This window comes from Enhydra lutris, unplaced genomic scaffold, assembly GCF_002288905.1.
Source record: "Enhydra lutris kenyoni isolate GAN:26980312 unplaced genomic scaffold, ASM228890v2 scaffoldscaffold90, whole genome shotgun sequence".
Classification (NCBI taxonomy): Eukaryota; Metazoa; Chordata; class Mammalia; order Carnivora; family Mustelidae; genus Enhydra; species Enhydra lutris.
The window spans coordinates 6,192,579-6,206,484 of record NW_019154174.1 but is presented as its reverse complement, the minus strand read 5'-3'; the positions used below and the strand labels follow the sequence as shown (position 1 = coordinate 6,206,484).

General features: G+C 55.9%; 1 protein-coding gene across 2 annotated transcripts; it reads right to left on the bottom strand.

Moving 5' to 3' along the window:
• Nucleotides 1–2,025: 2,025 nt before the first annotated feature.
• Nucleotides 2,026–13,807, bottom strand: LOC111162266 (ring finger protein 40). Of its 2 annotated transcripts, none has more exons than XM_022526553.1 (20): nucleotides 13,764–13,807; nucleotides 13,452–13,655; nucleotides 12,861–13,028; nucleotides 12,590–12,731; nucleotides 11,710–11,916; nucleotides 11,046–11,167; nucleotides 10,798–10,944; nucleotides 10,630–10,704; nucleotides 9,596–9,715; nucleotides 9,321–9,500; nucleotides 8,993–9,128; nucleotides 7,995–8,116; nucleotides 7,484–7,911; nucleotides 7,280–7,397; nucleotides 7,014–7,163; nucleotides 6,635–6,847; nucleotides 6,429–6,554; nucleotides 5,264–5,404; nucleotides 5,052–5,153; nucleotides 2,026–3,301 (listed from the first exon to the last, which is right to left on the bottom strand). In XM_022526553.1, exons 2-20 carry the CDS (start codon nucleotides 13,581–13,583, stop codon nucleotides 3,125–3,127), a joined length of 3,006 nt encoding a protein of 1,001 aa, XP_022382261.1. In that variant the 5' UTR covers nucleotides 13,584–13,655; nucleotides 13,764–13,807; the 3' UTR covers nucleotides 2,026–3,124. The 2 variants fall into 2 exon arrangements, with proteins under 2 accessions (XP_022382261.1, XP_022382262.1); XM_022526554.1 differs by having other exon boundaries at nucleotides 5,052–5,150.
• Between the last annotated feature and the right edge of the window lie 99 nt (nucleotides 13,808–13,906).

Sequence of the window (13,906 nt, the reverse complement as noted above, 5' to 3'; positions counted from 1 at the left end):
ACAGCAGAGAGTCAGGAAACTGGCTGGAGGAAGTGACCTGAGGTAAAGGGCAAGGGCCAGGGGTGGGGTGGGAGACAGAAAGTACAGAACATTACACTAGCTAGGCGGTAGCACATAGACCAGTAGAGACTGAGGTAAGGCAGAGAACAGAAGCCAGAGTGTGGTGCATCTTGTCTGAGGAACTTGGCGGTAGGGCACCATCTGGAGGAGAGTGACGACCTTGCCCTCCGCCCTCCCCACCATGGTGGTGGTTTTGTAGGTCTGGAACTCAGGAAGGAGAACTGGTTCTCCCATCCAGGGAGAACTGGATCTTAGCAGCTTAGCTGTAGCCAAAGCCATGGATAAAGACACAGGGAAAGTAGTGAAAAAAGGAGAGGGTGTAGCTTAGGGTTGGAGGAGCAGGGCCAGCAGAAGATAGTATGAGAACAATCAGGAGAGTGTAGCACCATGGTCCAAGGACGTTTCAAAGAGAGTGGGCAATGTCAGATACTCCACTGGATTGTGCGGCCAATCATACAGTAGTAGCTCTAGTTCTAGCTAAAACAGGTACATTCACCATGAGGCTTGCTAAGGTGGAACTTTGGCCTGCCCATCCTAGGGGCCCAGGGTATCACACAGCCACTGAGGCCACTTGGGGTTACTGGGGGTTATCAGGGATCTGACCTCCTGAGTGAAGGGACCTGATCAGCCCCTAAGGCAGAACCTCCCAGAAATTCTGGCATCTTTATCCTCTGCCCTTCAGCTTGAGAAAGTGGTTTGATGCCTACCAGACAACTAGACATTAGTTTTTACTTCTCCGAATCCGGACACCAGCCAAACAGACATTTAGGGAGGTGATGTGCAGTTACTAATATTTACTGAAAGAGCACGTGTGGAGAAGAATCCCGAGAAAGATAGTGCTCAGGGGGGCTGGCTGACCCTGACCCGCTCGGGGTGGGGGGGAGGCAGCCCTCCTCTCAGAGCCGGCCCGCGTCTCTATGATGCAATATGCCGCGTTTTCCCCAGCCTGACGTGTGCTGCGCTTGGGCGGTGGACACTTCCTCAACGGCCCGATGCCATCGCCGGCCGCGGCCCGGGTCTCGGTGAGCATGCCCACCGCGGCCAGCCCAGCGCCGGAAGTCACCGTAGCACGCGTCTCCGCCTCTACTCCGACCTGGTCCAGCCGCCGCAACCCCGCCGAAATCCCGGACGCCAGGTGGAGCCCGAAGGCGGAGAAGGCCGCGAACCCCCGCAAAGGAGCGACCGCCGAAAGGGCCGCGGGGGCGCGCGAAGGCGCCACTGCTGCCAAGCCAGCCGCAGCCACCACAACCATGCGCCCGACTCCGGCCCCTAGCTCCGTCAGTACCGGCCCCGGCATGAGCCCCCAGACGGCTGCAGTGAAGGCTCCACCCGCGGATCCGACAGATAGCTGAACCCACAGACACCCATCCACACGCGGTTCCCGAGAACGCGGACAGCGGCCGGCACAAATTGCAATGAAGGAAGTCACCCGCTGCGCTGCTCTAATCTGTCCGCTCGCGAGGGAGGGGGGTGGTGAAGCCGGCGGGAAGGGACAGCTCGCAGATTGGGTCCAGGCCGGGCAGGCACAACCCGGGAATCAGCTCACCCCACGGAGGAGCCTTGTTGCCAGGTGCTATCAAAGGACTACATTTCCCGGGATCCAACACGAGGCTCCCAGCATCCCTGCAGCCAATGACTGCGACGGGCGTGGTGAGCCCGCGCGGAGGGGTTCCGGCAGGGTCGCCAGGATCCTTGCGGAGTGTCAACACCACAGGGTGGGAATTGGGGAAGCCAGCTGGACAGACGAATGGACGCTTTCTCTCTGCAGACATGCTCCTCCTGCGAGCACAGTCTGGGATCCGAGGCGGCAGTTAGGTCCAAATGTAACTAGATGCTGGGTGGGAAGGGTGAGGTCTCTATGGAGGCCCTTGGGGGTTCATGTGCCAGCCAGGGCAGCGATGGGAAAAGTGTAGCAGCTAAAACCTGGAACCACATTTAGGGCAGGAAGCCTGGCTACTCGGAGTGTAGGCTGAGGGTTGGACGTTTATTCATAACAGTTAACAGCCTGTACAAGACATCTCTAGAGCAGGGCCTGCAGGTCTGAATGGACCCTTGCACCTGTCAGCAGCTCCACCTTCCAGGCCCCTGCCTGCTGCCTTCACATCCCATGGGCGTTTGCTTGGGCAGGCAGCACAGGGAGCATCATGGGGACAGGCGCAGTCACAGGGTGTTAGATGAAGCTCCTCTACCTGGAATGATTGGAAGTTCGCCCAGCCACTAGTCTGTCCCTTCCCCTCCTGGGAAATTCCACCTCCACTGCAGTTAAGGCCATCAAGATGAAAGCAGGGTCAGGCTGGGGACCCAGTGGAGTCTTGGGAAGCATGGGACGGGGGCAGGTAAGTGGGTTTGGAAAAGAAACCGAGATGGTGTGGGGGAGGCTGATTAGAATAGAAACTGATGATCTTGGTTCAGCACTCCTGAGATGAGGGGAAGGTGACCGCAGCAGCCAAAATTCCCCCAAAAAAGAGGACAGTGCCCCCCACCCAGGGGGTACCTCCTTAGGCCCTTAGCGTAAGAGCCAGACCAAAGAGCCCAGGGGACTCCACAGGAAGGAAGCCCCACCCAAGTGTGGAAAGTCTCCCTGGGCCCTAGAGTTTAGGGACTGGGGAAAGTGGCCCACCCTTGGTCCTCACTTGTGGGTAAGCAGGTAGTGAATGAACATTCTCTTGGGTAGGAGGTCACAGCCTGGGGGATCGCACCCTTTGGACTAGGATGGGCCCATGGAGACAGCGGACTAGGAGTCAGCCTGTGGAGAAGGGCTAGGGCCAGCTTCCAGGAAGCTCAGGTGAGTGCTCCAGGCTCCGCAAGCTGCTCACAGCAGACCCCTCCTGCAGGGCAGCTGCGCCCCAGGCTACATCTCTGACTGTGGGGAGAAGACAGAACGGAACGTGACAGATCTTACTCCCACCAGCATGCACTGGGACCCCCAAACCAATGAGGTGGAGAGGGGCTGGGCCCACAGGGTCTGGAATGGAGCATAGGGGCCACTGAACGTGGGTAGGGAGGGACTGGAGGCACAGCCCCCGGGGTCCGTGGGTGTTCCGAAGTCCCCTGAGTTGCGGGTTCAGCTGATGTAGACGCGGTGGAAGTCGTGGGCACCGAAGGCTGCGTTGCACTTGGGGCACTTCCTCTGGCGGGCCTCATAGCGGCCCCGCACACACTCGAAGCAGAAGACGTGGAAGCACTTGGTAAGGACCGCGTCCTTCTTGCGGGTGTTACAGCAGGGGCAGGTCAGCCGCGCCTAGGCCGGGCAAAGGCAGCAGCTCGGGCCCAGTCCTGATGGCACCCAGACCCCGAGCTGAGGGCAGGAGGTGGTCCAGGCCACACCCACCACATACAGACTCCGTCTAACTCTCCCCAGAACCAAGAGGGGCAGAGCGCTCTCTGGATAAGGACTGAGCAAGCTCTCAAAACTTGACAAACGCAGAGTCTGGATTCAACCCTGCTCACTGGTACCCATGAACAACATGTCCCCTCTCAAGGCTGACAATCTACAGGCTCAGCCTGGGATCCTCTGCCCTGGGGCTGGATCTCTCACTCCTCTGGCCTTCTCTGGCAAAACCCCAGTCTTAGCTGAAGCTTTCTGTCTACCTTCTCCTCATCTGCACCTGCTAAGTCACAGCTGGGCAGAGCAGTGCCACTAGAAATCTGCTGTCTCTACCCTTAACTGAGCGCACGCCTGGTGCCATCCAGAGATCTGGCTGGGTCCCCGGACTCACTCTTCTCTACGAAGGTTTTACAAATCTCCTCTCCTATCCTGAAACCTCTCACCGGCCACCAGATCTCACCTCTAAGTCCAGGAATTCCGTCAACTCAGCATTCCCCAACATTCTTCCTCTGCTCATCCTGCTTGAAATCCCAGCCCAGCCTACTGCCCCAGCATCACATCTTCCCTAGCTCTCAAACCACACCCATAAAAGCGCTCTCATCTGGAGAAACCTTCTTCTCCCTCCCCATGGCTGTCCCCCAGCTGCCTCTGCTTCTTCAGGGCCAAACCAGAGGCTTCTCCTCCTCTATCACTGAAGCTTTGAGGCTCCTAAGGGAAAAGAATGGCCTGTCTCTTAGCCTGCCACAGACCCTCCCTGGGGGACCACAGTTGATGGAGTTCCCACCGCTGCCTCTACTCACGATCCCCCAAGCCCCTGTCGTCCAGACAGTCCTTCTGCTTCAAGTGCCTTCCCAGCCAGCTTCCGACAGGCACCTCATTTTCAACATCCTGGAGACACACTGTCCACCAAAACCTGCTTCTCCACAGTCTTCCTAATCCCATCATGTGCCACTTGTCACCCACCTCGTTTCTCAAATCAGGAATGCAAGTACTCTCAGTATCTCCCTCTTCCTCACTCCGTGCATCAATCCATCGCGGAGTCCAAGCACTTCTGCCTCCTGATCTCTTCTACTTGTCTCTAACATCCGGGCTAGCTCCCTGTCCATTTTTTTGCCTCAGTGACTCCAACAGCTTAACAGACTTCTCTGCCTCTAGTCTTCACCTCCTCTCTGCTGAATCTAACAGCACATCAGACCACATCACTCTCTGGCTTAAAACCCTTTGATGTCTCCATGCGGCCTATAGGATAAGCCAAGCATCTCAGCCTGACTCACCACACCCTCCAGGATCTGACACTTCAGGTTTTCCTTGGATGACATTCATTCCAGGAAGCCTACTAACCCCTGGACCTGCCATGCGCCCTGGCCTCTGCCATCACAGTGCTCATCACTCAGAATACTCAGCCGCCTCCTCTTGGTCAGTTTCAAAAGGTCTGGCACTAAGGCTAGCTCCCAGCCCTCCCCCGCCTAGCCGTGCGCCGTGCCTGGCACAAGCACACACAGTACCTGGTCAGTTGTTCGAGTCTCCACAACCAAGGTGCTGCCCACTTTTTGCTACTTATTTCTGATTTCTGGGGTCCCCAGACTATCCACTACAGCTCTCACCAACTCCCCATCTACGATTTCCTGGGTTGATGGGGCATAACTCAGCCCCATAGCCGCACCTTGTACTCCTTGATTTCCTCCTGGAGGATTTCATCGGCGTCCGCATACACCTCCACCTTCCGCTGCTTCTCCAGCTTGCGTCGCAGCCGTGAGATGTCCTCCTGGAGCAGGAGGAGGACTAGCTTAAGTGCAAGGGTTCTCCTCTTGAACCACCCAGCCCCAGGCCCTATCAGTGACCCTGAGCCACAATGCCCCTGCCCCACGCACACACCTGAGCCCTCTTGAGATTGAAGCTCTCCTTCTCACGAGCAGCCCGGCTCTCCGCCAGGCAAGGCTGGATCTCTCGCAGCCGTGTCTGCACATGCTCCAGCTGCACCTTCAAATCCTCGGCCAGCTGGGCCGCTTCCACAGCCTGAGAGAGGTGGGATGGGGGCGGCGGGGGGGTGGGCACCAATCACCTGAGCCTGGGGAGTCAGGTGTGTGGAGCCACGCTCCAGATGCCTGTGTCCAATGTTCCAGTGACTCTTGCTTTTGGAATCAAGTCCAGTATCTTCACTAGAATTAGTCCTGCCTCCTGACCTCCCCACTTTCACCTCCTCCTGTTCTCCACAGCTCCTGACACACTCACTTCCACACCTGCATAATGCGCACGCCCATCCTTCAACCTCCACGGGGCTCTTCTCTCTGGTCCCCTCAACTCCCACAGCACACATACTTCTTCCCAGTGGCCCCCTCAAGCCCCAGCTTACATTCAGCTCCCGAGTCAGGCTCCCCTATTTTTCTTTCACAGCACCTTAGTTTCCTTCACAAGACTTATTGGGATCAGCAATAGCCTATTTTACCTGTGGGATTATTGGCTGGTTATTTGCCCCTCAAGACCGGAGGTTCCCACCTCTGGTAGGGCCCTCTGGTTCCAGGTTCTCCCCAGCACTCAGTGCCGTGGGCTCATAGCAAGGGCATGAGTACGACTGCTTTAATGAATGAATGAAATGGGGAAGAAAAAGCCCAATGAGAGAAAGAAAATGAAAACCAATATTGACCTTAAGCCTCTGCCATGACCTAGATGCTCCTGAGGTTTCATACAACTCTGTGACAAGGACCAGCATGCCTACTTTACAGCTAACCAACACAGTGCTCAAAACATGGGTTATGGAGCCAAGGAGATCCAGGGCCCAATTCCAGGTCCACTCTTTCTTGAGCAAGTCAGCTGCCCGCCCTAAGCCTCAGTTTACTCACTGAGAAAAGCAAATAATAACAAATACCATCTCACGACTGTTACGAGACCAAAACGCAACTGGGCAGAGATAAGGCTCAGCACAGGGATGGGAACACAGTAAGCAGTCAAGACGTGAGCTGGGCTGGGAGCAGAGGCACAGCAAGGCTTCAGCTGTGAGCCACCATCTTAGGCTGCTTTCTCCCCTCGGGCCTAGCCTCACCTTCCTCTTGTTGAGCTCCAGGGCCTGGCTGCGCAGCGTCAGCTCCTTCTCCACACCCCCAAGGCTGCCCTGCAAGGCCCGCTCTTTCTCCTCCAGCTTCTGCACGGTCAGCAGCTGGGCATCCACCTGAGGTCAGGGGTGCTGGCTCAGTGCTGGGGAGCCGCTGGCCCTTCCGGCTCCAGCCTGCAAGCCCCAAGCAGCCTTACCTGGGACTTCAGCCCCAGAACTTGCTCGCCCAGCTCGTCCTTCTCCTCCCGCAGCAGCTTGTGAATCTGGTTGGCCTTGATCCGCTCCGACATCAGCTTGAAGTTGGCGTCATCCTTCTCTCGAAGCTGCTGCAGCAGCCGCCCATTCTGCTCCTGCATGTCTTCAAAAGCCTGGCCGGTCACATCCATCTCAGACAGCAGAGCCTCCTCTTCCTGCGGCCAACGGGCAAAGATGACACCGAATACGGGCGATGATCGCAAGGAAACCATGGGAGAACAGGGCTGAACAGCGTGGGCCCGGACCATCTGCTGGAAGCACTCAACAAGGAGTTAAGGGAATCCCAACATTCAGAAGCAAGGGGACACAAGGGGCTCTCACCTGCTTGGTAGCACCCAGCTTGCGCTGCAGGTGCTCGATCTGCTCCTCCGCCTGCCGAATGCGCCGCAGGGCGTCCTCATCCGCGATTTTTTTGCTCTCCCGCCTGTCCCTCTCCTCCAGTTCCCGAATACGGTTCCGCAGTTCATCAACCTACAGCCACCAGAGTGAGCGCTGGCCATAGCCTGCTGCTGACCTAGGGCTCTGCTCTGGTCAGAACTCCCCAGGGCAGCCTCTATGCAGGCCCCGCAGGCCCTACCTGTCCTCACCTCAGCCTTGGCCTTGCGTTCAGCTGCCATGAGCTGCACCTTATCCCGCTGCTCCTTGGGTGCTGACTTGTACATGTCCAGCAGCAGCTTCATTTCCTTCTGGCTTTCTTGGGCCTTCCTGGGGAGCCACAGGAGGAAGGCTTGGTGACTGGGGGTGGAGGCCACTTTGATAGGGGTGGGAGGGAAACAAGAATAGGGGCTCACTTGAGCTCTGCTCGGAGACCTTTGAGGAGCTCTGACTCCTTCCTCTTGGCCTCCTCCACCTTGGCCTTCTCCCGATCAGCCCTTGAGAGAGCCGAGGCTACAGATGGGGGTCCCAGGCCAGGACCTTCCCGCTCCCGAAGCTCCCGCTTGGGCCTGGGCTCAGGTTCTCGGCCCCGAGAGGAGGAGCCCTGGGACCCAGGAGTTAGGGCCTGGGCATCCTCCTCAGAGGGGACCAGCTCCTCCTTCTTCACTGAGGAGGCAGTGGTGGTGGCACCAGGCACTGAAGCCATCTCCTTTCTGCCGTCGGGGGCAGTGACAGGGCCTGACCCACCCTCTTCTTTCCCTGGGGCTGAGGCACTGAGGCTAGAGTCCTCTGGGTGGCCCAGGCTGGGGATGGAGTGGGTTGAGCCGCTGGCCTGGGCCCGGAGCTGCAAAGACAGAGAACAGGGCTGAGATGAGACAGTGCTCACCCAGGTCCAGTCAAGGGTTTTCCCAGGCAGCCCCCTCTCACCTTGCCAATCTCAGCCTGCACTTCCCGCAGCTTCCGTTTATACCGCTGGGCATCCCCCTTCAGCTGGTGGTTGTGGTTTTGGAGGCTGCTGATCAGGTGGCGCATCTCCCGGTTGATGGGCCCTAGGAGAGGGTTGGGAAGGAAGTAGTTCGACTGGCCTCTGCACAAAGGGCCCAAGCCCTCAGTGGGGAAGAAGAGGAGCCACAGCCATCACTCCCATTGCGGACGACACGGAAACTGAGGCCTTATACATAGAGTATGATCACCTCAAAGTGATAACCCAGCCTCAAAGGAAACTCACCCAAAACTAAAATGAGACTGCCTACTTGGGTTATTTCTGTTAATGTAGATTTTTTTTAGTATTTCCAAATTTCCTTTAAAGGAACATATGACTAATATTCACCAAAGTAAATTAGTCCACTTTCGTTGTATTTTTAAACAAATGTCATCTTGTGAGTTTCACTTCTCTAGCCTTCAGATCCAAGACCACAACCCCTTTCTCCCCACACTTTCTTTCTTCCCTGCTTTCTTTTTCTGGACTTATTTGCCACTATCTAAGATCTGGTTAGGCAAGTCTATTTTTTACTTTGTTGTCTTCCTTCACTACAATACTATTCCACAGTACCAGGGATCGTCAGTGTTTTGTTCATGGACATAATCCCAAAGCCTGGAAAAGAGCCCGGCTCATAGGTCGTGTTCAAAAATCTTCATAAAATGAATGAATACCTCTAAGAGAGAGAGACACCGTAAGGCCAGAGAACCACAGGCGGGGCCAAGAGCTCATGTTCTGGCTGTGCCTGCTCTGTCAGCCACCTCACCTGGTTGTGACCCTCACCATGCCTTTGAGTCAGGTGGCAGGAGCCCCGTTTTGGCCAGGGAGAGGAGGCTCTGCGAAAGGAAGGGGTTTAACCCCCTTGCATCTGGATAAGCGGCAACCCCACACCAGGGACGAGCAATCCCAGATAAGGTCCCCCCTCCACCCTGTTCTCACCACATACCCGCCTGCTCGTTGGCCGCCAGGTTCTGTTCGAACTCGATGCGCAGCATCTCATACTCCTTGCGTACCTGGGCCAGCGTGTCCTCCAGCTGGATGACCTCCGTGCGCAGCTTCTTCTGCAGCCCCAGCTCATCGCTCTGTAGGTTGAAGCGTTAAGGACCCACACGACCCCTCAGCCCCCTAGCAAACTCCTCTCCTCGCATCCCCCCAACCCCCACCTCAGGCCTCTGTGACTTGGGGCGAACTTATTCCCAAGGGACCCCTGGCAGCACACAGGGGCTGCAAAGGCCAGCGACACCTTGACCCTGAGGTCTGCTCCAAGGCCCTACCTCCATGTGCTCAATATGTCTCAGGTGGGAATTCTTGGTAGCCAGCAGCAGCCCCCGGGCCTCATCAAGCTGCGTCTTCACTTGCAGAGACTCGTTGTAGAGCAGCGAGAACTGGGCCTGCAGCATTCGGTACTCCCCCGTTTCCCGCACCACCTCCTCGGGAAGGCTCCGCAGGGCCACCTAGGGCCAGGGTGCCCACGAGCGATCAGCAACAGGATTCAGGACCTGGCCACTACCTTGTAGGTTTAGGCCTCCCAGTCCCAAACAGAGCCCACCTTGAGGCGCTCGTTGGTCCGCACAGCCCCCTGAAGTTCGGCCTGCAGCTTCTCCAGCTCTGCCATCCGGCTATTGGCCAATTCCTGGTTCTCCTCCAACTCTGCATTCAGCATCTCAAACTGTGGAATGGGAGAAGCTGTGGGAGGCAGGGCCCGGCCAGGATGCATGCTTCCCTCACATCCCCACCCAAGGTGGGCAGTAATGGATTCTGAAGCCCCAGGGACAAGCCAAACCCAAGCATTTTCCTAAGGACTTCCAGATAAGTGGGAGAAAACACTACATGATCAGTGCTGGGAACCAAGGCTCATAACTGACAGGGAATCAGAAAAACCTTCTTGAAAGACCTGAAAAGGAACCTGAATTAAGGCTTAACAGGAAACAATGATCCTCACAGGACCAAAAAATATGTTCAGTGAACAAGTGAGACAGCCCTCTCAGTGAGACACCTCTTTCAGCCTGCCAGCTAAGAATGCCAGTCAACTCCAACATACTTCCATTTCCCTCTCCCCTTTTTCTGAAGTTTTATTTACTTTCATGTGTGAGAGAGACAGTGTGCACGTGCATGAGCAGGGTAGGGACAGAGGGAGAAGCAGACTATCTGCTGAGCAGGGAGCCTGACATGGGACTCGATCCCAGGACCTGGTGATCATGACTCAAGCCGAAGGCACACACTTAACCTAATAAGCCACCCAAGTGCCCTCGTTTGTCTCTTTTCTATGCTTTTCCTTTGGGGCACCTTTAACCACCTGATGAACTATCTTACTTCTTGTTTATTCCCCCAACTATAATCCAAGTTCCATGAAAGCTTTGCTTTTTGTCTCTTTTGTCCTCGCATGTGCCTGCTTCTAAGCACCATGCCTAGCATTTAATGTTAACAATCACTTACTAAATACACAAATCAATGAATAAAACAGATCAGCATGAATGACAGGGAAGGGACTCAGAGCATGCAGATATCTGTCCTAAATTTGGAGGGGACCTTCATGGGTGGGGCAGAGAAAAGGGAGGGACTGGAAGAATGGTGCCTACTCACCTTCTGCATGCTAAGTGTGATCTGGCCCCCCTGGAAGCCGGAGGAGCTCCCAGACACATAGTAGCCAGAGTTGAGCTGTGGAGAGACAGACCCATGGGGGTGGAGGAGAGAAGCAAGGGCTCCAAGTGGCTAGCCGTGGCTCCGTCTGACCCAGCACCCAAGCCCCACCTGCTCTAAGGCTTCCGCCAGGTGCTTATTGAGCTTCTGCTCACGCTTGCGCAGCTTCTCAATGTCCCACTGCAGGTCCTCCACTGTCGTCTCCATCTCCAGCACCTTGGTCTCTGCTGATGTCACTTTATCCTGGAGCTCAGAGTACTGGAGACAATGACAGGGTCAGATGCTTAGAGCAGGGAACTTGGGTCCCCGAGAGCCTTCGTATGCGTCTAATCCAAACCCTGCCCTGGTTTTAATCCCACCTCCAACGAGATGCGGTGGTGCTTCTCTTGTAGCTGGGTGGCCAAGTCCTGCAGCCGCCGGTTCTCACGACCCAGCTCCCGGGTGCGTGCCCGAGCCACCTCACCGGGGGGCTCACTGTCCCCTGAGAAGGCAGGGCTCAGGTAAGAGCCAAATCCAGGGCCATGGGGCAAAGTACTAACTCATTCTGGAGTCTGCTATGTGCCCAGTGTGATCCACCAGCTGTCTTGCCAATTTCTCATGACAAAGCCCGAAGTCTTTTATCTCCACTGCACAAAGGAGGAAACCAGCTCAGAGAGGAGAACCATCTGCCCAGAATGACAGGACTAGGGCTGGGAGAGCCTGTCAGCCTGCAAAGCCTGGACACTTGCTACTACGCCTTGTGGGTCAGCAACTGCAACTAAAATCTGTGCAAAGTGTTCCAAAGAGGTCTCCAGCTGGAAGGCAGTGGCCCCAGAAGCAACAAGAACTCCTCCCCCCTGGCTCTCTAGAGCTCAACCCCATGAACCAAAGGCAGAGCCCCATCTACTAACTACCACTTTCCCAAGAACGTGGCTAATTTATTCCCTGGAGAATTATGGCTGCCCCTGGACTCGGGCATTGAGGGGACACAACCAGGACACAAACAGGGACAGATACCTCTGCGGTGGGACACAGAGAACTAACCTCGGCTGTATACTCGCTGACAGAGTTCCTCCACCCGGCGCTGCAGGCGGTCTGAGGCCTCTACGACGCGGGACACAGCTGCCTTGGAGAACTCCATCCGGCCCTGCAGCTGCAACTCCACCTCCTCACTACTGCTGGCGCCCAGCGCTACCACAAAAGCCAAGGCTGGCTCACTGAGCGGGGGCCGCAGCTGCACGGGCAGGGGCTCTGTGGGGGGTGGACAGACCCTCATGAGGATCTCATGAGGTTAAGAGCAGCAGTTACCGCCACTCTATACCAAGTTCCAGACTGAGCCCTTTGACACCCTGTGGCTCACTGATTCAACACACGCCGTGCCCGTTAATACACTGGTGTCCCCATCATCAAAGTGAAACTACGGAGGCTCAGGAAACTAAAGTAATTTCAAGGCCACGGAGCTTCCAAATCATTCCTCAGGGAAGCCGCCTCTGCCTTCGCAATCTCAACGAGACCCACACACAAGTGCACATACACTAATTCCCTTTCATGGGCTCCTATTCTTTTTACTTGTGGTTTATAATCACTTCCTCCCCAATGGCAAAGGCGATATTTCTTTTTTGGCTTATCTTTGTCTCATCCAAGGCTGTTACAGTATGAATTCACAATTATCACTCGATATTAATATTTTCTGAATTAAATGAGTGTCAAACCTGACATGCACTATGAACCAAATCACTCAGATTCCAAAGCCTGGGGCCTGAGTCCTTAACCACTACTTTTTGCTATCCAAACATGAAGTCAAAGTGTGTGTCTGTGTGAAGGGTGGTGGGGAACTCAGGAGACTAATATAAAAGTTCCCTCTTCACCAGGACCGTTCCCAGGACTTAATTAAGCTCCCCAGATCCTAGGGCTCTGGCCCTACCCCTCAGGTCCGATGTCCCTGGCTCTGTGAGAGGGGTCTCATCACGTGTCGGCCCCTCCTGGGTTCCAGGCGACTCTGTCCCTCCAGACAGCTCCCCCTGGCTCTCATGGTGTCGGAGAAGGGCTTCCACAGTTTCATCCAGCTGAAGGGAGAAAGCACCAAAAATGTTATGAATCCCTCAGGTGCTTCCCAGCATGATACTCCTTTCCCAGTAGTCTGAGGACTGGCAGCTGGATCAAGGCCAGGTCTTGGAAAGCAGAGGGGCATCCACCTGGGCCCAGTAGCGATTGACAATGAGGAGCGTGGCATCATCTGTGGCCTGCCGCTTCTCCAGCTTCTCAATTCGTTCTCGGAGTTCATCTTCACAAGCTTGTCGCTGTTCCAACCGCTCTGCTAGTTTCTTGTTCTTGAACTGCAGAACCTTCAGATCCATCTCCTCCTACCAGAGGAAAACAAAAGGGATGAGTAGAGGGTCAAGCAGGGCCCAAGAAACCAATCACAGAGAGAGACAAAAGAGAGCAACTGGAACGGAGAAGACAGTATCCCCACACTAACCACTAGCAGGATTTAAAGACATTTAGGCACCCACAGAGAGAGCATCTTAATTGTGCGGAGGGTCAAGTTCTGCTTTTCTCCCTCTTTCTAATTCTCAGGTCTTTGACAAGTCACACGCCTTCTGGGAACCTGTTTTCCTATCTGTAAAAAGAAGGCAGACGTCATGTCCTCGGTTTCTTTCAACAGAGTGTTCTGTAAAGTGGATCCCGCTAAGCTTGGGGAACAGGGAGTAAAGGCTCTGGATCATTCCGGCGAACAGAGATGGGAATCTGGCAAGTTCTGAGTACTGGGGTAGAGGCCCACGAACCGTGGAAGAGATGCCCCCAAGACGAATGGGCTCTATAAGCGTGGTGGTGGTCTTCTCCTCGCGGCTCAGCTTCTTCTCTGGGGGCCCCGAGCCGCCGTCGCCGGCGGCGCGTTTGTTGCCGGGTCCAGACATGGCCGCGGCTGCGAGGAGCGGCGCAGGGTCTCCCGAGGGACGTCAGGAGGGCTTAGGCGGCACTTCCGTCACCTGTAGAAGACAGAGTGCAGAGGTGGAGAGGCAGCCAGTGCTCCGCAGCCCCAAGCCTTCCCCGCACACACCTGCTGGATCCCGCCCCCACCTGCCCGGGACCCTCACCCGCCGCGGACTCAGCCTAGCGCCATCTTGGACTTCACCGGACGTCACCGGCCTCCTCAGCCCACAGCGCAAGCGCCGCAGGCAATGCCGGATGTGGCGAAATTTCATTTCCTGTTTCTATTGGTCGCGCTTTGTCCCGCCTC

Coding starts and splice junctions, on each gene's coding strand:
- LOC111162266 (XM_022526553.1), bottom strand. CDS start 13,583: ATGTCTGGACCCGGCAACAAACGCGCCGCCGGCGACGGCGGCTCGGGG. Junction 10,945..11,045: donor ACCACCGCATCTCGTTGGAG/GTGGGATTAAAA, acceptor CATTGTCTCCAG/TACTCTGAGCTCCAGGATAA. Junction 9,716..10,629: donor TCACACTTAGCATGCAGAAG/GTGAGTAGGCAC, acceptor CCCATTCCACAG/TTTGAGATGCTGAATGCAGA.